Raw genomic sequence first — 22,762 nt, forward strand, 5'->3', positions numbered from 1 at the left:
CCATCTGCCCTGGTTCGCCGCCTCGATCTAGCGTACAGTTTAAGCGCACAGGCATCGGGCGCGTATGTTAGGCGCCCGAAAGTGATAGGCGCAGGTTCATAGGCGCACATTGATAGGCGCACGTTCATAGGCGCATGTTCATAGGCGCACATTGAAAGGCACATACTTTCGGCTGAGAGCACCGGAGATAACAGACGCGATGGAGCGTATGAGAGCCCATGCATCCGCAGATCCGGCACCTCCAGAATCAGGCATAAGAGCTCTAGGCCTCTGCTCAGCATGCCACCTCAGAGCCACGCAGAGCAAGGAAGCAGACTCCCTATGTGCCCAATGTGAGGAGGCCCTGGGAGTTCCAGGCCAGGGCCAGTCCCCGGCCAGATTGACTGCCAGTTCCTCAGGGAATACCCCGAACCTAGCAGGCCGCGGTGAGCAGCCAGGGAACCCTAGAGACCTGGTGCCCCTACGGCTAGAACCTGCTTCGCTCTCCTGGGTGGAATTATTCAAGGGGATTCATGCCTTCGTCAAGATGCAGTCTGATCCCCGACCGGACCCATACGTACCGTATGATCCTGCCCCTGGACCCTCTAGACCTAGGCACGGCCACCCGGAAGCCCCACTTATGGGGACTCAGATTACTCTGAGGAAGAAGGCGAGCTCCCCGAGGAGGGAGAACGTCCCTCGGGGATAGAGCCGTATTGAACCATGAGACGCTTCTTTCTTAAGGAGGATCTTCCAGACCTGGTCTCTCAATGTCTGTCGGAGCTGGCTATCCCGGGCTCAGGCACCCCAGGGGAACCTAGAATGAACCCCCTGCCAGAGGGCCTGCGTCAAACGGCTCACCATTTTCCCCTCCTACAAGCAGCACAGCAGCTAATCAATCTGGAGTGGAATGTGCTGGAGGCCTCATTCAAAGGGGGTCGGGCTTTGTCTAGCATATACCCCCTGGACCCGGCAACCAAGGAGCTGCTGGCATGCCCGAAGGTAGACGCCATAGTTAGCGCAATTGTGAAGGGCACCACCATTCCGGTGGAGGGAGGGGCGGCCCTCAAGGATGCACATGACCGGCGCATGGACGCCATTCTGAAACAAGCTTTTGAGGTGGCAGCCATGTCCCTATAAATTGCGACCTGCTGCACCATGGTGACGCGTTCCTGTTTATCACAAGCCAGGAACAACACCCCGGGAGAAGAAATGGAATCAGCCCTCTCGTTCCTCACTGACGCTGCCTCCAACTTAGTCCGTACAGCAGCCCAAGGGAGTGTCATCCTCAGCTCTGGCTACGAAATTGGTCGGCCGCCTCCTCCTCCAAGACACGCCTTACAAGAATGCCCTTTAAGGGATCCCTCCTGTTCGGCAGCGACCTCGAGAACCTGGCTAACAAGTGGGGTGCATCTCCATTACCCGTCTACCAGAAGACAAGTCAAGGAGGAACCAGCGCTCTTTTCCTAGACCATCCAGAGGTAGAAGCTCTCAATGCTTCAACCCTTACAGGGCTCGCTACCAAGCACCTCGTTCTCAGACCAGGAACCAGTCCTTTCAGACCAGGCACAACAAGAGGGGAACTGGCTCGGGTTTGGGTCCCGGCCGCACCCCACAATGAGAATCAGCTGACCCATCTGGGGGAAGAAGCCATAGGGGGCAGGCTAACCCTATTCTACCACAGGTGGGTCGAGATTACTTCGGACCAGTGGGTCCTCGCCATTGTCCGGGAAGGGTATTACCTGGACTTCCTTCATCTCCCTCCGGACAAGTTTGTGGAATCTCCTTGTCCACCCCTCAAGAGGGAGGCGCTGGAAGCTACCTTGGGGAGGCTCCTGTCCCCAAAAGCCATTATCCCAGTGCCTGCATGGGAGATAAATTCTGGGCATTACTCCATTTATTTCATCGTACCCAAGAAGGGGGGGGGGCACCTTCAGACCTGTCCTGGACCCTCAAGTCAGTCAACCGGCACTTAAGGGTCCCAGGATTTCGCATGGAAACTCTGCGGTCAGTCCGAAGTGCAATTCAGCCAGGGGAGTATCTCACATCCCTGGATCTGTCAGAGGCTTATTTGCATATCCCAATCCATCGGGATCACCAGTGCTACTTACGCTTCAAAGTCCTGGATCAACACTTTCAGTTCCGGGCTCTACCCTTCGGGTTAGCCACCGCGCCGCGGACCTTTACCAAGGTAATAGTAGTGGTGGCGGCTTCACTCAGGAAGGAAGGCATTCTAGTCCATCCCTACCTAGACGATTGGCTGATCAGGGAAAGTTACCGGAGGAGAGCCACCGGGCAACCAACAGAGTTATATCTCTTCTGGAAAGCCTAGGATGGGTAGTCAACACAAGCAAGAGTTCCCTACAGCCTTCACAGTCGCTGGAATACCTAGGAGTCCGATTCGACACCCAGGAAGACAAGGTCAGCCTGACCTCCAAGAGGAAATCAAAACTCCGGAATCGTTTACAGACTTTGCTGAGCGCCACCCGGCCCACAGCTTGGGATTACCTACAGGTCCTCGGCCTAATGGCCTCCACTCTGGAAGTGGTTCCATGGGCACGGGCTCATATGAGACCATTACAACGCGCTCTCATATCTCGGTGGCGCCCACGATTACAGAACTACACCATGCATCTACCTCTACCGGCCAGAGTACGGAATCAGTTACGGTGGTGGCTGCAGCCCGGCCACATGAGCCGGGGGTCAAAAAATGTCCTCTCCAACCTGGACCCTGCTCACTACAGATGCCAGCCTCAGCGGCTGGGGAGCACACTGCGAAGAACTAACCGCCCAAGGGCGGTGGAACAGAGAAGAGTCAGGGTGGAACATCAACCGACTAGAGGCACGGGCAGTCAGGTTAGCATGCCTGCGATTTGCCCACAGACTTCGCAACAGAGCAGTCAGGGTGATGTCGGACAATGCCACCATGGTGGCATACATCAACCGGCAGGGCGGAACCAGGAGCCGACAGGTATCCTTAGAAACAGCCCTCCTGATGGTTTGGGCGGAAGCAAATCTCCAGGACATCTCAGCCGTCCACATCGCCGGAAAGGACAACACCACGGCAGGCTTCCTCAGCAGAGAAAGCCTAAACCCGGGGGAATGGCAACTGTCATCCACGGCCTTCCAGATGATTGTGGATCAGTGGGGGACGCCGGGCATGGACCTACTAGCGGACAGGTTCAACGCTCAAGTACCCAGATACTTCAGTTGCAGACGAGATCCTCTATCCCACGGGATCGACGCCCTGGTGCAACCATGGCCTCAGGGGATACTGCTATATGCCTTCCCCCTATGGCCCCTGCTGGGCATCATTATACACAAGATTCAGCGACACAGAGGCCTAGTTCTTCTGGTGGCCCCGGACTGGCCAAGAAGACCCTGGTACGCAGACATGAGAATACTACTGGCAGGGGATCCTCTACCCCTGCCCCCTCACAGGGTCCTGCTGAGGCAAGGTCCCATCCTCCATGATAATCCAGCTCAATTCTCTCTTACGGTCTGGCCATTGAGAGGGCTCGACTGAGGAAAAGGGGATACTCGGGGGCGGTAATAGATACACTCCTCCGAGCACGCAAGTTCTCCACATCACTAACTTACATACGGATCTGGAGAGTATTTGAAGCCTGGTGCAAAACTCGCAACAGGACCCACCTTCAGACCGCTCCGAGGACTGTCCCTCTGGTTGTTAACCTTGAAGATGGTGTTCTTGCTGGCCGTATGCTCCACACGCCGCATCTCAGAGCTACAAGCTCTGTCCTGCTGCGATTCGTTTCTCAGGATCACCCCAGGGGCTATCCATCTTCGCACGGTTCCTTCCTTCTTACCCAAAGTAGTGTCACACTTCCACCTCAACCAAACCATATCCTTGCCAACCATGGAAGGGTTGAAGAAATCGGAAGCAGGCCGAATACTGCATCATCTCGACATCGGCAGGCTGCTGTCCAGATACCTGGAGATGTCGGAAACAGTACGAAAGACAGACCACCTGTTCGTCCTTCACAGTGGGAAGCGGCAAGGCGAAGCGGTCTCACGAGCGACTATTGCTCGCTAGATCAAAGAAGTTATCAAAGCGGTCTACGTAGAAGCGGGAAAACCACCACCTCTACGAGTCAAGGCTCACTCTACCAGAGCACAAGCGGCCTCCTGGGCAGAAACTAGGATGCTGTCGCCTGCAGAGATATGTAAAGCGGCAACGTGGTCCTCCATCCATACCTTCTCCAGATTCTACTGTCTGGACGTCCAGGCCAGGGAGGACTCAGCATTTGCAAGGGCAATCCTAAACGTACCTCGGGCAGCCTCCCACCCAGTCCGGAAGTAGCTTTTGTACATCCCATTTGTAATGAGTCCATCTGCTACACGCTAGGAAATGGTGAGATTACTTACCTGATAATCTCGTTTTCCTTAGTGTAGGCAGATGGACTCAGCATCCCGCCCGGCTGCCGATATATATGGGGATTCACCGTTTCGAGGTAAGCCATGTTTCCTTACATAGGGCATCCACCCTGCCGGGTGTCGACGCCTTCTGTTTGAGAACACTGGCGGTCTCCAGCTACTATCAATCGGTCAGGTTAATCATGTTCAGTTAATCAATCAGTCAGTCACACATATATCCATACAGCTTTTGCAAGGAAGATTACTGAGCGTCTGCACTTCCTGCAGGGTATATGTATCACGTGCTGACGTCAGATCCGTCTCCAACTGCTAGCACGAGCACACTATACCCATTTGTAATGAGTCCATCTGCCTACACTAAGGAAAACGAGATTATCAGGTAAGTAATCTCACCAATAGTTCATTTTATTCTGACAAAAAAATGTATTTTAGAACACTTACCAATTGCTGCAAGGAAGGTTTTATAAAACCATTTATATCTGAACTACTGAATTTCATTTGTAGCCAATTGCAATCTAAGGCATTTCAGGGCGGATTTCTATATTAGACTTCAAAGGACATATTTACTTTCAGGCCGATATAGTACGGTGTGCTTGGCCCCCAAAAAACTAATAGCGCTCATCACATGCAAATGCATGTTGATGAGTCTATTAGTCGCTCGGGATACTGAAAGGGCAGGCGTTAATTTCTGAGCAACCCGGAAAAGTGTACAGAAAAGCAGAAAATGCTACTTTTCTGTACACCCTCCAACTTAATATCCTAGCGATATTAAGTCGGAGGACCCAAAAATAAAAAAAAATTGAAAATTAAAAAAAATTTGCCCGCCGGTCAGCAGGTTAGAAAAACACATTCTCAATTTTATCGGCGTCCATTTTCCTAACCCGTGGCTGTCAGCGGGTTCGAAAACAGACACTGGTAAAATTGAGCGTCGCTTGTCGAACCCTCTGACAGCCACCTCTACTGCTAATAAGGAGGTGCTAGGGACGCGCTATTGTCCCTAATGCCTCCTTATTAGCTCGACACCTCATTTAAATAGAGAATCATGCACCCAGGAGAGGTGCCTTGGGCGCGTGTCGGGAGAGCGGGTGCTCAATACAGAGCGCCAGCTCTCCCACACTTTTTACGGTATCGGCCTGTTTGAAAATTATAGTGAATTCTGTAACAGTGGAATCAACAAGCACCTTCATAGAATGTAGTATTTGCTGGAGAGTTCCATGTGCAGCCTCCTCATGATACAGGTTGTTGGGTTTTTTTTTCAAATTTTAAGTATTCTAAATTGCTGGACAATTTTATAGTTGGAACTCCTTTGCCTTTACAACTCCGAAGAATTGAAAAATTTTAAATACAAAATTAGCCTTTTTATTATTACTATTAGAAAATACCTTTACATAAAATATAGTATGAGCAGAGGATTTTTTTTCAGCTTTTTTCATAATCGAGTTGGAATTCTTTTAAAAACCTTGTGCACAATAGCTTGTTGGCAGTTTATGGGAATAAGAAATCTGAATTTAAATCCTAAGCACATGCTTTGAATATGCTAGCCCATCGATACTTATTGACTACTTGTTGGCAGCTTAAGGTGAAGAATCCTAAAGTAGCCCTCTATATTCACTGTTACGTGGGGAGAGAGCTGCTTGAGATGAGATTTTGACACTGATGTTCACCCAATTGTTTGGATAATGGGGAAGAAATAGAGCCACTAATAATTGGTGGTGCCTCAATCCTAGACCCCTAAATCCTCCCTCTTCTCAAAGCAGAATGCCAGCTAGAGTGTTCCTGACTAAATAAAGAAGTAGAGGAAGTTTGGGAAGAAAAGTGAAAAGAATATCTTTTATGAAATTGTTTTGAAAGTTCTTAATAAAGAGTGTGCTCTTAAACGACATACATATGGTATACTTTTTGACCCCCCCACACAGGTGGTGCTCGGATCCGACTGTGCTGAGTTTTCTGAAGGGAAAAAGCACCTCAGTCAGGTTAGTTTCATTTTAACAGGACAATGGTTTTGGGTAGCCCTTCTTTGTGATTTTTTTTTTCCTTTTTAACAGTGCCTGTCTTTATGTAAAGCATCTTCATGAAAAAAAAACAATATGCTTGTCTCATTTTTAGCCTTTTTCCCTTTGTAATGCCTGAAATTTCTGAGGGATTTGTAATTTATTTTTTTTTTTTTTAAAGAAAAGTTACAAAATAGAGTGACTTTTCTAAATGGCTCCCTGTGGCTTTGACATATGTCCCCAAGCACATCAGGGCTCTGATAGATGAATGAAAGTCAGGCACAGTTCACCAGGTGTCACAGACCCTAGAAAATCCTGATGTATCAGTGGCTGTGCACCCTTAAGTCCTGGGAGCCCTGGGGTGCATCTTTGAAGAACAAGATATTTCCTAATTTTTTATTTCAAAGAAATGGTACAGAATGATGGATATTGCCTAGGTGGCTTTGAAGAGGCTTGGAGGGTGATATTGTTCCTTCAAGGTGTGTAAGCACAATAGTCTTTGATGGAAAACCTGTCACCTTGGATTGTTATTTTAGATTTAATTACTTGCCTTTCCTGTCGCAAGGTGAGTTACAATTCAGATACACTTCTAAAGAGCTTATGGGATTGAGGGATGCTAGGGTCAGTTTTCTCTAAGGTTCACAGGAGATTCTAACCAAAATGGTGTAAAGTCTATACCAGAAGATTTATCAGAAGAGAGTTAAGGTCCTCCATATGTAGAGGAGAGGCAAGACGGTGGGGGGTAGAGATATGATAAAGATATTAAATATCTGAAAGGTATTAAAAAAATGCACAAGAGACCAACCTTTTCCAATGGAAAAGAAGCTGTAGAATTGGAGTCATGACATGAAACTCGAGTGGGACAGACTCAGGAACAACATCAGAAAATATTGTTCCCTGTACGTACCAGGATCAGTCCAGACTGCTGGGTTATGCCTCCCTTCTAGCAGATGGCGTCAGAGAAAAGCTGAAAAGCACCCCCTAGATATACCGGTGTGCCACCTGCGATCCTTCAGTATTTCTCTGACTCCAGCAGATGAAGGAAAGCATAGCCTGCGGTCCTGTCCTTGTCAAATTCCGTGATAATCCTTTACATTGGGAAGGTTTGGCATTTGAGATATCCCTTAGACCTTTGGCTAGATCAATCTTGATTTAAAAAAAAAAAAAAAAGATATATATCTATATAACTAATAATAAATACTGTCAGGAAAGGCAAGTGTACTGATAGCGTCCTGAAGGGCAGGCAAGGCAGGGCAGTGCCCTAATGCCTTTTTACCTGGAGATTGTGTCCCTACCCGGTGAGCTGGGGGGAGTATTAACCGGTGGGCTGGTACTCTTCCCCCTGCTATACAAGCCCAGAGACGATAAAATTCCTCTGGTGGGTGCTAGCTTGTGCTAAGGTATCAGGGAGGTGTTTCCCCTGCTTGGTGGCTGATTAAAAAAAAAAAAACCAAACAAACAAAACCTGTTTAAAAAAAGGGCACATTTAAAAGGGTATTCAGACCTTTTCTTCAGCCCTAGCCTGCTGTAGTTTCCCGGGCTTCCGGAGGGGGTGGATTACTTCACCCAGCTGCCTTTCATTTTTCCGCGCGCTTTTAATGCCACGTGGGTCGTGTTGCGGGACTTGTGGGGGGCCGTCTTTGCGGCTCCTCCGCGAAGGTCTCTGCTCCCATCGTATCACCGGGGGCAGGGGCGCCTTCGCAGAGGCTGATTTTCTCAACGGGGATTTTTTCCCTGCCACGACCGCGCGGCTCGAGGAGCGATCAGGCAGCTCGCAGGCAGAGGCCTGGCCTGTCCCTGCGCGGTGGCCATCTTGCTGCACTAGGGTGGGGATCTCCCTTCTCTCTCTCCGCTGTCTTTGAGCCCTCAACGGCCCCGCGATTTGCAACCAGATGCAGACCCTCCCCCATTTTTTGCCTCCAGGAGGGACCTTACGTAGGCAGCGCCCATTCTCATCCCAATTTTTTTCTTTCTACTACATGACGTATATATACAAGCTGAGGCTGATTGGGATGCACGGTATCCTGCCCCGGCTAAACAATTTAGACCGGCTGCAGACCCGGGGAAAGCTTGGCCTCTGCTCCCCCACTCAGTTCCGGACAGGGGGGGGGGGGGTTTCCCATGCCCTCCATGCCTTAGGCTCCAGCGCCTCAGGATCCTCTCTTGCTGCAAGAATGGTGGCTTTTTTGCCTTCCCCACGGGGGAAGAAGAGGAGCTGGGTGCAGGGGGGAGGGGTGGTCCAGTCCTTTTCCCATGTAGACCCCTGACAAGTTTCATACCGCAGGCTTCTGGTCAGAGAAGTAAAATTCCTCTGTCACTTAAGACCCCTGGGAAGTCTCATGCCTCAGGTTCCTCTGTCACTTAAGACCCCTGTGAACCTTCATGTCTCAGGTCTCTTGTCACTGGTCTCTTACTGTCAGAGAAGTAATATTCCTCTATCAGTTTAAGCTGTCTGGGGAGAAAAAAAAAAAAAGAGGAAAAGTTTTTACTTTTTATTAATCAGTAACCTGTGCAAGGACCGGCAGCTTAAGGGGAAGGAGCGGAGAGCAGTTCTCTCTCTCTCTCCCACTCGCAGCAGCCGGGCACAGAAGGACTTTGCCGTTCCCGTGGCATCTCCTCTCCCTCCCCCCCCCCCCCCCCCCCCCCCCCCCCCCCCCCCCCCCCGATGCCTCAATCACCATTTTGTATCCATATGTGGAGAGCCGGCCTGCTGCACAAATCGAGCCTGTCTCCTTGCCGGACGGGGGAAGGGATTCTGTAGTTCATCAATCCCCTCCGGCTTTGCGCCCCGTGGGCTCTCCAGATTTGATCCTGGACCCTTAGAACGATATCCCCTCTCCTCCAATTCCAGGGAAAGCCCCTTCTTTCTTTACTACTGATTTTGTACTTTTATTACACCTAATTTAAGCCTGTGCAACCGGCAGACCTAGAGCTTGCCTCTCCTCCCGATGTGGCCCCTCCCCTAGGGGGGCCTTAAAGAGACAGCAGGTTTTTTTCTTCTAAGTTTGTGTTTTTAATGCCCAAAGCTTTTTTAGAAGCATAGGCTGAAGGGCAGGAGGAGGGACCTACACTAGCAAAGGTCCCTAGGCCATCAGGGGTGTTGGATCCCTTTAGAGCAGTGGTTCTCAACCCTGTCCTGGGGACCCCCCCAGCTAGTCGGGTTTTCAGGATATCCACAATGAATATGCATGAGAGAAAATTTGCATGCACTGTCGCAGGACCTTCTCCTTGGGGATGGAGATGGGGACATTGATGGGTCCACCCCAGACTAGTTGGACCAAATCATTAAATCGCTTGGGGTGGATAAGGTACATAAATTGCCAGAAGATCGTCCTCGGACCGCCAGAACCTCCAACACTACATGGCCCCGGTTCAGAGGGCAACGGTGTGATCGTCAGACTAGACCGGTGCCTCACAGGACTCCCTCTTCATGGTCGCAGTCCTGGTCTCATTCCTTTCGAGACCGGAGACTAGCTCGGGACTCCTGTACGCAAGGAGTTCCGGCTATATCTACCCTATGAAACGTTGCTGGCCCACTCTTCAGGTGATGGTGGTAGTCACAGCATGCTTTCGACGTGATGGGATATTAGTTCATCCCTGCCTGGACGACTGGCTCATTCGAGTGAAATCGAAATAGCCTTCAAGATTGTGGTGCAGTCGGTGTTGCACAGTGTACTTTCGCTAGGCTGGCGGCTCCGTCCCGGATGTTGGAATTTCCGGGAGCACGTGGAATTTCTCGGAGCACATGTCGACACATCTGAGGGCAAGGTTTCCTTGTCTCTGGTGAGGATGGAGACGTTAATGGCTCAAGTTTGACGTCTGATGGTCCTTCCTTTGCCCAAGGTGTAGGACTACTTACAAGTTCTTGGTTCTATGGCGTCTACCCTTTAGTTGGTTCCTTGGGCCTTTGCTCATATGAGACCTTTGCAGAGTGCGTTGCTTTCCCGTTGGGATCCCAATTCGGATGAGTTCTACCTGCCCTTGCCGTTTCTGGATCCGACCAGGCCAGCCTAGATGGGTGATGAGTCCCGGATCACTTGCTTCAAGGTGTGAACCTGAAAATCCCCAGTGGTAAATTGTGACAACGGATGTCAGCCTGACCGGTTGGGGGGCGGTCTGTCAGTCCTGCTCGGCACAAGGTCAGTGGAGACCTCAGCAGGCCCAAGTGGTCCATATAAATCGGTTGGAAACCAGGGCGGTTCGGCTAGCACTGCACCAATTTCTCCCACTTGTCAGGTACCGGGCGGTGCAGATTCTATCCGACAATGCGGCCACTGTGGCTTACATAAACCGTCAAGGGGGAACAAAGAGTCGGCCGGTAGCCTCCAAGGTGGACAAGTTGATGGCCTGGGCGGAATGCAATCTGACCTGCATAGCGGCATCTCATATAGCCGGAGTAGACAGCGTCCAGGTGGACTTCTTCAGCCGACAGCGGCTAGATTTATTTATTTATTTATTTATTTAACAGCTTTTAATATACCTGTGTTCGTGGGACACATCACGCCGGTTTACAATAGAACTTGAAAAAGGCGGAAAGTTACAATAAACAGGGCGGGGGTATGGGAGCAGGTGCGAAAAAGGGCGGGAGTGGGGGGGTAGGTAGGAGGAAAGTATAGAAGCTGAAAAAGTAGAGGCGTAACTAAAGAAGGGTAGGGGGGTAGATCCCGGCGAATGGAAACTGTCCGAGGAGGTGATGTGGCTAGTGATGCACTGGTGGGGGTCCCCTCGCCTGGACTTGATGGCGACTCGTCTGAATGCCAAAACGGCTCGTTTCTTCAGTCGCAGAAGGGAGCACGCATCGGAAGGGGTGGATGCCCTGGTTCTTCCATGGCCTCCCGACATTCTCCTCTACGTGTTTCCTCCTTGGCCATTGGTGGGAAAGGTTTTAAGGCGAATAGAATCCCACCGGGGACCGGTTATTCTCATGGCTTCGAAGTGGCCAAGAAGGCCATGGGTCGCAGATCTGATCAACCTAGCGGCCTTTTGCGTCTGGGTCACCTACCGAATTTACTGCGACAGGGTCCAGTATATTTCGATCAGGCGGATCGCTTTTGTCTAGCGGCTTGGCTTATGAGAGGAGGCAATTGAGAAAGAAAGGCTATCCAGAGGTGGTGATTACCACCCTTCTGCGCGCATGAAAGGCATCTACTTCTCTCACCTATGTTCGGGTGTGGAAAGGGTTTGATTCCTGGTGCAGTGGGTTGAAGGTGTCCCCACGGCATGCCACGATAGTACACATTCTTGCCTTCTCACAGGACGGCTTGAAGAAAGGTTTGACATATAGTTCACTCTGGGTCCAGGTAGTGGTGCTAGGTTGCTTACGTGGTAAGCTTGTGGGTACCTCCATCGCGGGTCATCCGGATGTTGCTCATTTTTTGAGGGGAGCTAAACATTTACACCCGCCGGTGCGGGCAGTTTGTCCTTCATGGAGTTTGAATGTGGTGCTCCGTGGACTTTGCGGTTCTCCTTTTGAGCCTATCAAGCGGGCCACGTTGAAGGATTTAACTCTTAAAATGGTGTTTCTTGTGGCTATCTGTTCGGCCAGACACATTTTGGAACTTCAGGCGTTGTCATGTAGAGATCCGTTCGTGGTCTCGGCATTCCACGTCAACCAGTCTGTTGAGTTACCAGCCTTTCTGGAAGTGGATAAGAGTTCTCCCCAGGGCCAGGATATGAGGAAGTTGGACATATGACGGATTCTCCTGCGGTATTTGGAGGTGACTAATGTCTTTCGACTGTCTGATCATCTTTTTGTCTTATGGAGCGGTCCAAAGAAAGGGTGTAAGGCTTCTAAGACTACCATTGCCCGATGGCTAAAGGACGCTATTGCTTCAGTGTACATATGTCACGGGCGACAAGTGCCAGGTGGTCTTAAGGCTCATTCTATCAGATCGCAAGCGTCGTCGTGGGCACCGAACCAATGTGTATCACCTCAAGAAATCTGTAGGGCAGCTACTTGGAAGTCTTTACACACGTTTGCTAAGCATTACCATTTGGATGTCCGAGCTCTGGATGTGGATTCCTTTGGCAGCAGTGTGCTTAGAGCGGGACTCTTGAGGTCCCACCCCTTTTAGGGCAGCTTGGGTACATCCCAGCAATCTGGACTGATCCTGGTACGTACAGGGAAAGGAAAATTGGCTCTTACCTGCTAATTTTCGTTCCTGTAGTACCAAGGATAAGTCCAGACGCCCGCCCAGAGATATATTGTCCAGGAGAGTCTGCTCAGCTTGTTTTGTGGTTTTCAATTACAGGTTTTGGCGCCTTCGAAGTCTCGTACGAGCGCTTATACTTAGTTTTTGTTGGTTATTGTTTTACAAATAAATAAATAAATAAATAGGGAAGGTTTTTTCCTTGATCTAGTCATTGGTTATTAAATTTACTTCATTCTGCTTTGATATTGATTATACTGAAGGATAGCAGGTGGCACACCGGTATATCTAGGGGGTGCTTTTCAGCTTTTCTCTGACTCCCATCTGCTGGAAGGGAGGCATAACCCAGCAGTCTGGACTGATCCTTGGTACTACAGGAACAAAAATTAGCAGGTAAGAACCAATTTTCCTTTTTCATGGAGAGAGTGGTGGATGCTTGGAATGCCTTCCCAGAGGAGGTGGTGAAGCTAAAAATGGTGACTGAATTCAAAGGGCATGGAATAAACCCAGAAGATCCTTAGAAGAAAGAGGACAGACATGAAGCAATGGAGTTACTGAATGTTGGTAACATGCATGAGCAGCAGTTACAATCCTAAACAAGAAGGTGAGGGAGTAATCTTCACAGAGCACCAGTTACATCCCTGAACATCTTGCTGGGCAGACTGGATGGGCCGTTTGGTCTTTATCTGTCATCATTTACTATATTACAAACATCTTCCCTCCCTTCAGCCATCCCAAAGTTTAAACCATGCAGGGCCAGCAGCTCTCACAGACTAACAGGACCCAGTATGTTTTAAACCACAGGATAGCTGAAGTATGCCTAGCAAAAGAGAAGGTGTCTAAAATCTTCTAGGCACCTTAGAGGAAACTTTGGTTAGGGTGCATAAGGAAAGACATAATTATTTTTTTTATTTATATGCTACTTTTTTTGACACGTCAAAGCAGATTACATACTGGTACTATAGGTATTTCCCTATAGTACAAAGAACTTACAATCTTAGATTCTTTACTAAGCATTTTCCTGTCGATAAGCAGGCTGAATTATCCATGCTTTCTGCGATGTCCTCCAGGGGCGGAGCTTCTCTCAAAGAATATAGAGCTGCTCTTCTATATGGCTGTGTGGCGGTTACCGTGGAATTGCCTAGTCTCCTCATTTCTTTTCCGTGCAACTCACTGGACGCATGGATCAACTTTTCTTGTATGTTTTTCTCCTCAGAGTTTCTTCTTTTCACCTTGGTGAACCCTCAACAGCACTTTTCAGTGCTCACGTGGCTCCAAAAACCCCTGGATTTAAATATTGCCAGTGTAGCAAAATTATGTCTGTCACAGACGGACATAATTAATACTACCTGTGCTTGGAGCCTGATCACAAGCAATCGATGTGCCACAACTGTGGCAGGATGTCTCCAAGGTCCCAGAGACAGTGGGCTGCAAAAATAGCCAAGCTGAGAGAAATCGAAGATATTTCTTTGGGTTCCTATACCCCAATTTCAATGCATCACTCAACCCTTTCATCACCAGAGCCTAAAACACAACGCCCCAGGCAAGAGAAAAAGGCGTCGTCAGTGGGCCCAATACCATCTTTAGGTACTCAGGGCAAGCAGGACCAGGTGGGAAAAGCTCTGAGTGCCCAAGGCGACTTAAGCCATTTCTAAAGTACATAAGGGGGTAATGTCATCAACTAAAATATCGTCAAAAGGTGTCAGGAGTCGGGAAGCGTTTCAACCTATGATGCACCCAAAGCTCAATGCAGTTAATCAAGAGTCTGTGTCGCACCAACCTGGGCATACAACGCATCATAATGCACTGATCTGACGCCACGAACCACAACGCAAGCAGGCTAAGAAGCATAAGCCGTGATTGACACTCACGATGCACAAACAGCAGTTGTAGACACACTCAACACGTCCAAAGCAGGCGTCGACCCATAGCATACTGGGAAGTGACCGAGCTTCAAAACACCAGCCCTCAAAGCCTCCAACGGAGCGGTAATGGGATCCACAAATAGTATTCCTGCTGGAGGAGCTGTTTGCTTCTGATCCATAGAGGTTGAGGAGGTCCTATCTTCCCCACTATGTCCAGGTTCTGATAGATACTCTACATCTTCTCAGAGAGTCTACTCAGGCATCTTGTCCATCTCCATACAAAAGAGGCAGTTACCTTAGTTACAGGAACCTCTAACTAAAAGACATAGATCAACCCATAAACATCTGGGACCATCCGAGCATCTCAAGGGTCCAGATTCCGCCATCTTCCTTGTGGCATTAGCACCATCTAAGAAGATGGTTAAGAAACCTACTTTACATGTTGGGGCAGCAGGAGATGCAGCTACTCCATCATCAAAAGAGAAACATTCCCTACGCACTGGGGAACTGGCTGCGCAAGCCATGTCCCAAATTTCAGCTATTTTGGAAACCACCTTTTCTTCACTGGAAGGGAGCTGCCATCCCCGCCCCCCACCTAGTCCGTCAGAGGAAGGTTTCTCCTTACCGTCAATTTCTTCTCCAGTTCAGAAACATAGTAGTCTGCAAGACCGGGACCAACACCCAGCTCCAGGTTTTTCCCTTGAACCAGACAAGGACCCTCAGGATTCTCCTCAGACTTCCCCAGGTTCTTCAACGGGAATTACTTCTGACCCCTCCGAGGACCCACCAGAGTCTTCAATGCCTCCAGAAGACTTATTCCAGGTTTGTCGAAAAGGTTGGCTCCATCCTTAAAGAAGAGATGAGAAAGGTGCCATATCCAAGGTCTGAGATAATGGGCATTTAAAAAATCTTTGACATTCCATCAGAACCTATTGCACTTCCGACCCATGCGGTTCTTGATGCGATCATGGGCAAGGCTTGGGATTTCCCGTTTTCAAGTGATTCCATCTCCAGAAAGAACTGACATAAAATTCTGCATGAGGAAATCTCATTATGGCACAGTCCAACTCCCACACGCATCTGTGGTTGTCAAATTGACCACGAAAAAAGGCGAAAAATCAACGCTACATTCTAACACACCTCCAGCCAAAGAGCATAAATACCTGGATGAATTTGGGGGAGAGGTTTTTCAAGCAGCAATGCTTAATGCAAAAATACATCAATTCTAAATCACACAGTACCTATATGAGTATTTGCAAATCCTCAAGCCACACATTACACCAGCAGCAAATGTCCAAGCTCCTCCTCAGTCTTTAATAGACATCAAGGAGGGACTAAGGTATCTTCTTCTTACCATTTATGAGGCATTTGAAACTTCCATTCGTACATCATTGGCGTCCATAGCAGTCTGCAGGATAGCCAGGCTCCGCGCCAGTGCTATCCAAAAAGATGTACATTACAAACTGGCGGACTTGCCTTGTAAAGAGGATAACTTGTTTGGGGATTGGTTGCAAGAGATTGTCTCCCAGTTGAAAGAACAGAATGTAGTAGTCTCATCATTCACTTCACTTTCGGAGCAGCAGACCTTTTCTAAGAGATACGACTCCAGTTATAAAAAGCCTTTTTATCAAAGACGTCTGTATAGGTCATACACTCCCTACAGACTGCCGCCTTACCAGCCCCCAAAGCAACAAGGGCAGCAAGCCCAACCTAGAGGCTGCCAGAGAGACCAGCATAATCAAATGCAACCTCAGGGCCCCAACCAAAAGCCACAATAGAATTTTTGAATATAGTTCAGGCACAGCTGTCCTTAACAGTGAGGGGCAGAATATCCCGTTTTTACAGTGTCTGGGATTCCATCACATCAGACCCATGGGTATTGTATCTGATTCGCAAGGGGTATAGAATAAACTTCAAAAGAAGCCCTTTGCTTCCCCTCTTCGTTCCATTGTTTCGGGATCGTGCACAGAATTTACTTCTACAGCAGGAGGTGCATTCGCTACTTCACCAACAAAGCTATTCAAGTGCTACTTCAACACCAGCGCAACAGGGGATTTTATTCCCAATACTTCCTCTTCTCAAAGAGGAGTTGGGGTCTCTGTCCCATACTGGACCTCCGTACCCTCAACAAGTGCATTCAGAAGGAGAAATTCAAAATGACATCTCTCAAAACCATTCTTCCCTTCCTAGAAGGGAAATGTACTCCTTGGATCTCAAAGATGCTTATTCACACATCCCAATGCACCAATCTTCTTGGCACTACCTGTGTTTTCAAGTCAACGCTCAACACTACCAATACAAAGTCCTCCCTTTTGGCCTCTCAGCCTCCAGAGTGTTTACAAAATGCCTAGCTGAGGCTGTGTCCTACCTAAGAAGGAAGAGTATAAAGGTCTTCCCATATCTACATAAGAACATAAGAAATTGCCATGCTGGGTCAGACTAAGGGTCCAACAGAGGCCAAACCAGGCCACAAGAACCTGGCAATTACCCAAATACCAAGAAGATCCCCTGCTACTGATGCAATTAATAGCAGTGGCTATTCCCTAAATAAACTTGATTAATAGCAGTTAATGGACTTCTCCTCCAAGAACTTATCTAAACCTTTTTTGAACCCAGCTACACTAACTGCACTAAACCACATCCTCTGGCAACAAATTCCAGAGCTTAATTGCGCATTGAGAGAAAAAGAATTTTCTCCGATTAGTCTTAAATGTGTTACTTGCTAACTTCATGGAATGCCCCCTTGTCCTTCTTGTATCCTCCAAATCCATCTGCTCCAGACAATAGACTACCTGGAAAGCCTGGGATCCAAGCTTCAGCCTACACAAGTGCTTCAGTTCATAGAAGCAAAGATAAATACAGTCTTCTGCAGAGTTTTTCTTCCACCAAGAGAATCCAAACTTTCCTAGCGTGTAGCAGATGGACTCAAAACAAGTGGGTATACCGTGCTCGTGCTAGCAGTTGGAGACTGATCTGACGTCAGCACGGGTACATATACCCCCACAGGAAGTGAAGCAACTCAGTAATTTCCGTCTCCAAAGCAGTTTGGAGCTACCTCACACTCGCTGAGCGTTCTTCCAAATTCTAGCGACTAAATTCCTAGACAATATTTCTTAACAACGATCCCCGCACTCCTGCGGTGATACCAGTCGGTCACTCCCCCAGTTGAGTTTCCCGAGGTGATTTCCGTGGTCCCTCGGAGGTAAGTGCCTCGGTCCGGTGGCCGGCTCGCAGCAGGACCTGCCCCGAGCGAGAAGGGCTTGGGCGCGGCCTAGAGGCAGCCTCGGTCCCGGCGTGGACTTGGCCCCCGAGCGAGACGAGTTCGAGCGCGACCTAGAGGCAGCGGGTGCACCTCCTCGAGCGCAGCGGTGAAGGTATTCGCCCTCTCCCCCCGCAGCCAGACACTGCCCAGGTTGCAGCCGGGAAGCGCCGAAGACAAGGTAAGGCGTATATATATTTACTTGTTGGTCTCCGAGGATCCGAGGAGGAGCAGAGTGTGCCTCTGGGGCGGCCAGTTAAGTGGGCCGCCATTTCGACTGCCTGCTCGCCATTATCTTCTACCTGAAGTGTCTCGCCTAGTGCTACACGCACGGCGATAGGCGCGCGTTGCTCGGCGCCCGTTCATAGACGCACGTTGCTAAGACGCACATTGCCAGGCGCCCGTTCATAGACGCATGTTGCTAAGACGCACGTTGCTAAGACGCATATTGCTAGGCGCCCGTTCATAGGCGCACGTTGCTAAGACGCACATTGTTAGGCGCCCGCTGATAGGCGCCCGTTTATAGGCGCACATTGTTAGGCGCACGTTGCTGAGCGCTGGTTTCAGGCGCCTGCTTTCGCGCCCAGCGCAGACTCTTATTGAGTTCACCGGTGGCATGGAGCATAAGGGTGACCAGGCTTCGGCAGTGCCGGCACCTCCAGAATCAGGCATCAATCTCTGCTCTGCACGCAACCTCAGGGCCCCACAGAATGAGGATGCAGACTCCCTATGTGCCCAATGTGAAGAGGCCTTGGGAGCCTCGGGCCAGGGCCGATCACAGCCCAGCGTTCTTGCCGGTTCCTTAGGGAACACTCCGGAGCCTGCAAGCAGCGGGGAGCAGCCAGTGAACCAGGGGGGCCTGGTTCCCATGCGGCCAGATATGGCTTCGATCTCCTGGGTGGAATTATTCAAAGGGATTCATACCTTTGTTTCGATGCAATCAGCTCCCCGACCAGGTCCGTACATCCAGAATGACCCAGCCCCTGGACCCTCACGGCCTAGGAGCGGCCACTCGCCACCTGATAGCCCCGATTATGGGGATTCAGACTACCCGGCAGAAGAAGATGAGCCCCCCGAGGAGGGAGAGCTTCCCTCGGGGGTAGAACCTTATCGGACCGTGCGGCACTTCTTCCCCAGAGCAGATCTTCCAGACCTGATCTCACAATGCCTGTCGGAACTGGCCCTTCCGGGCCATGACACCCCAGGGGAACCTAGAGTGAACCCCCTGTTAGAGGGCCTGCGCCAAACTTCTCACCACTTTCCCCTCCTACACGTGGCACAGCAGTTAATCGACCTGGAATGGGCAGCACCGGAGGCTCCATTCAAGGGGGGTCGGGCCTTGGCTGGCATGTACCGCTTAGCTCCGGCGACTAAGGACTTGTTGGCGTGCCCTCAGATAGACGCCATAGTCAGCGCAATTGCGAAGCGCACCACCATCCCGGTGGAAGGAGGGACGGCCCTCAAGGATACTCATGACCGGCGTCTGGACGCCATCCTGAAGCAGGCCTTTGAAGTGGCAGCCATGTCCCTACGAATTGCGACTTGCTGCACGGTGGTGACGCGTTCCTGCTTATCTCAGGCTCGGAACAACGCCCCGGGAGAGGGGATGGAATCAGCCCTCTCATTCCTTACTGACACAGCCTCCGACCTCGTCCGTACGGCAGCCAAGGGAGTGTCATCCTCAGTGGCAGCCAGGAGGCAGCTCTGGCTACGTAACTGGTCGGCCGACTCCTCCTCCAAGACATGTCTCACGAGAATGCCCTTCGAGGGATCTCTCCTGTTCGGCAGCGACCTGGAGAAGCTGGCCAATAAATGGGGCGCCTCTCCTTTACCTCGTCTACCAGAAGACAGGCCACGCAGGAGGCAGCGCCCATCTTCTAGACCACCCAGAGGTAGAACCTCTCAGCGCTTCAACTTTTACGGGACTCGCTACCAGGCACCTCGGTCGCAAGCCAGGAATCAGTCCTTTTGGCCTAAGCACAATAAGAGGGGAGCCGGCTCGGGTTCCGGCTCCAGCCGTACCCCACAATGACAATCAGCCGGCCCATCCGGGGGCAGCAGCCATAGGGGGCAGGCTGACCCTCTTTTACCGCAGGTGGGCCGAGATTACCTCGGACCAGTGGGTCCTCACCATCATCCGAGAAGGGTACTACCTGGTCTTTCTTCGGCTCCCGCCAGACAAGTTTGTAGAATCTCCTGGTTCACCCCTCAAGAGGGCGGCGCTAGATGTTACCTTACAGAGGCTTCTCTCCCTCAAGGCCATAATTCCAGTGCCTGCAGGGTAGATAAATTCTGGTCATTATTCCATTTATTTCATAGTGCCCAAGAAGGAGGGCACTTTCAGGCCCGTTCTGGACCTCAAGTCAGTCAACCGCTACCTACGGGTACCCAGCTTTCGCATGGAAAACCTACGGTCTGTCAAAAATTCAGTACAGCCAGGGGAGTTTCTCACATCCCTAGATCTGTCAGAAGCCTACCTGCATATCCCAATCCATCGGGATCATCAGCGCTACCTACGTTTCAAAGTCTTGGACCAACACTTTCAGTTTCGGGCGTTACCCTTCGGGTTAGCCACAGTGCCGCGGATCTTTACCAAGGTCATAGTAGTAGTGGCGGCGGCCCTCAGGAAGGAGGGGATTCTCGTCCATCCCTACCTGGACGATTGGTTGATCAGGGCAAAATCGCCAGAAGAGAGCCATCGGGCAACCAGCCGAGTGATTGCTCTTCTAGAGAGCCTAGGCTGGGTAGTAAACTTAAACAAGAGTTCCCTACAGCCGTCTCAGTCGAAGGAATACCTAGGAGTCCTATTCGACACTCAGGCAGACAGTCAGCTTGACTCCCAAAAGAAGAGAAAAGCTCAAGAATCGTCTGCAAGCCCTGCTGTACGCCGTCCGGCCCACAGCTTGGGATTACCTACAAATCCTCGGCCTGATGGCATCCACTTTGGAGGTGATACCATGGGCACGGGCGCATATGAGGCCGTTACAACGCGCCCTCCTATCCCGGTGGAGCCCGCGATCACAAACTTACACCGTACACCTACCTCTCCCAGCCAGGGTACGGAATCAACTGCGATGGTGGCTGCAGCAATGCCACAGGAGCCGGGGGTCCAGGATGTCCTCCCCGACCTGGACCCTGCTCACGACCAACGCCAGCCTGAGCGGCTGGGGCACACATTGCGAAGGACTCACCGCCCAAGGGCGGTGGAGCAGAGAAGAGTCGAGATGGAACATCAACCGACTAGAGGCACGGGCAGTCAGGCTAGCGTGCCTGTGACTTGCCCACAGACTGCGACACAGAGCAGTCAGAGTGATGTCAGACAACGCCACCATGGTGGCATACATCAACCGACAGGGCGGAACCAGAAGCCAACAGGTAGCCCTAGAAATAGCCCCCCTGATGACTTGGGTGGAAGCAAATCTCCAGGACATCTCCGCCATCCACATCACCGGGAAGGACAACACCGCGGCAGACTTCCTCAGCAGGGAAAGTCTACATCCCGGGGATTGGCAACTGTCACCCACAGCGTTCCAGATGATTGTGAATCAGTGGGGGACCCCGGGCATGGACCTACTAGCGGACAGGTCCAATGCTCAAGTACCCAGATATTTCAGCCACAGGCGGGATCCTCTGTCTCAAGGGATCGATGCACTGGTGCAACCATGGCCCCAGGAGATCCTGCTGTATGCTTTTCCACCATGGCCCCTGCTGGGCGCCATTATACACAGGATTCAGCGGCACAGAGGCCTAGTTCTTCTAGTGGCCCCGGACTGGCCAAGAAGACCCTGGTACGCAGACATGAGAAGACTATTGGCAGGGAATCCACTACCCCTGCCGCCACACAGGGACCTGCTGCGGCAAGGTCCCATACTCCACGAGGATCCAGCTCAATTCTCTCTTACGGTTTGGCCATTGAGAGGGCTAGACTGAAGTCACGGGGATATTCAGGACCGGTAATAGATACACTCCTTAGAGCACGCAAGTTCTCCACATCACTAACTTATATAAGGATCTGGAGAGTATTTGAAGCTTGGTGCGAAGCTAATAGCACCAATCCACATGCTGCTAAGATTCCTATCATTTTGGACTTCCTACAAGATGGTCTTCAGAAAGGTCTGTCCCTCAGTTCCATCAAGGTCCAAGTGGCAGCACTTTCCTGCTACGGTCCCCGGAGTGACGGCAATAGCATCGCCACACACCCAGACGTTTCACGCTTCCTGAAAGGTGTCAAACACATTCGTCCGCCACTGAAGTGGCCCATACCTCTGTGGAACCTCAACCTAGTTTTGGAATTTCTAGCGGGACACGCCTTCGGTCCACTTCGAGGCCTGTCCTTCCATTTGTTAACCTTGAAGATGGTGTTCCTGCTGGCTGTTTGCTCCGCACGACGCGTCTCAGAGCTACAAGCACTGTCTTGCCGTGATCCGTTTCTCCAGATCACGCCAGAAGCCATCCATCTTCGCACAGTCCCTTCCTTCTTACCCAAAGTAGTCTCGCACTTCCACCTCAACCAAACCATCTCTTTACCTACCACAGAAGGTTTGAAGAAGTCAGAAGAAGGTCGAATTCTACGACATCTCGACATCGGCAGGCTACTGTCCAGATACCTGGAAGTATCCGAAGCAATACGAAAGACGGACCATCTGTTCGTTCTACACAGCGGGAAGAAGCAAGGGGAAGCGGCCTCACGGGCAACTATCGCCCGCTGGGTCAAAGAAGTTATCAAGGCAGCCTACGTAGACGCGGGAAAATCACCGCTTCTACAGGTCAAGGCTCACTTTACCAGAGCGCAAGCAGCCTCTTGGGCAGAAACTCGAATGCTATCGCCTGCTGAGATCTGTAAGGCTGCGATGTGGTCCTCCCTCCATACCTTCTCCAGATTCTACCGTCTGGATGTCCAGGCCAGGGAGGACACCGCATTCGCGAGGGCAATCCTGCACGGACCGCGGGCAGCCTCCCACCCAGTCCAGGAGTAGCTTTTGTACATCCCACTTGTTTTGAGTCCATCTGCTACACGCTAGGAAATGTAGAGATTACTTACCTGATAATCTCGTTTTCCTTAGTGTATGCAGATGGACTCAGCATCCCGCCCGGCTGCCGGTATACATGGGATTTCACAGGCTC

The 22,762-nt window shown here is 50.7% G+C and overlaps 1 protein-coding gene across 1 annotated transcript in view; it reads left to right on the forward strand.

The window, feature by feature from the left end:
- Nucleotides 1-22,762, forward strand: part of UBR1 (ubiquitin protein ligase E3 component n-recognin 1) — a 596,438-nt gene that overhangs the window by 536,194 nt on the left and 37,482 nt on the right. The window contains 1 exon segment of the mRNA XM_029598685.1: nucleotides 6,291-6,347. Coding sequence (XP_029454545.1) covers nucleotides 6,291-6,347 — 57 coding nt within the window.

This window comes from Rhinatrema bivittatum, chromosome 4 (assembly GCF_901001135.1).
Source record: "Rhinatrema bivittatum chromosome 4, aRhiBiv1.1, whole genome shotgun sequence".
Classification (NCBI taxonomy): Eukaryota; Metazoa; Chordata; class Amphibia; order Gymnophiona; family Rhinatrematidae; genus Rhinatrema; species Rhinatrema bivittatum.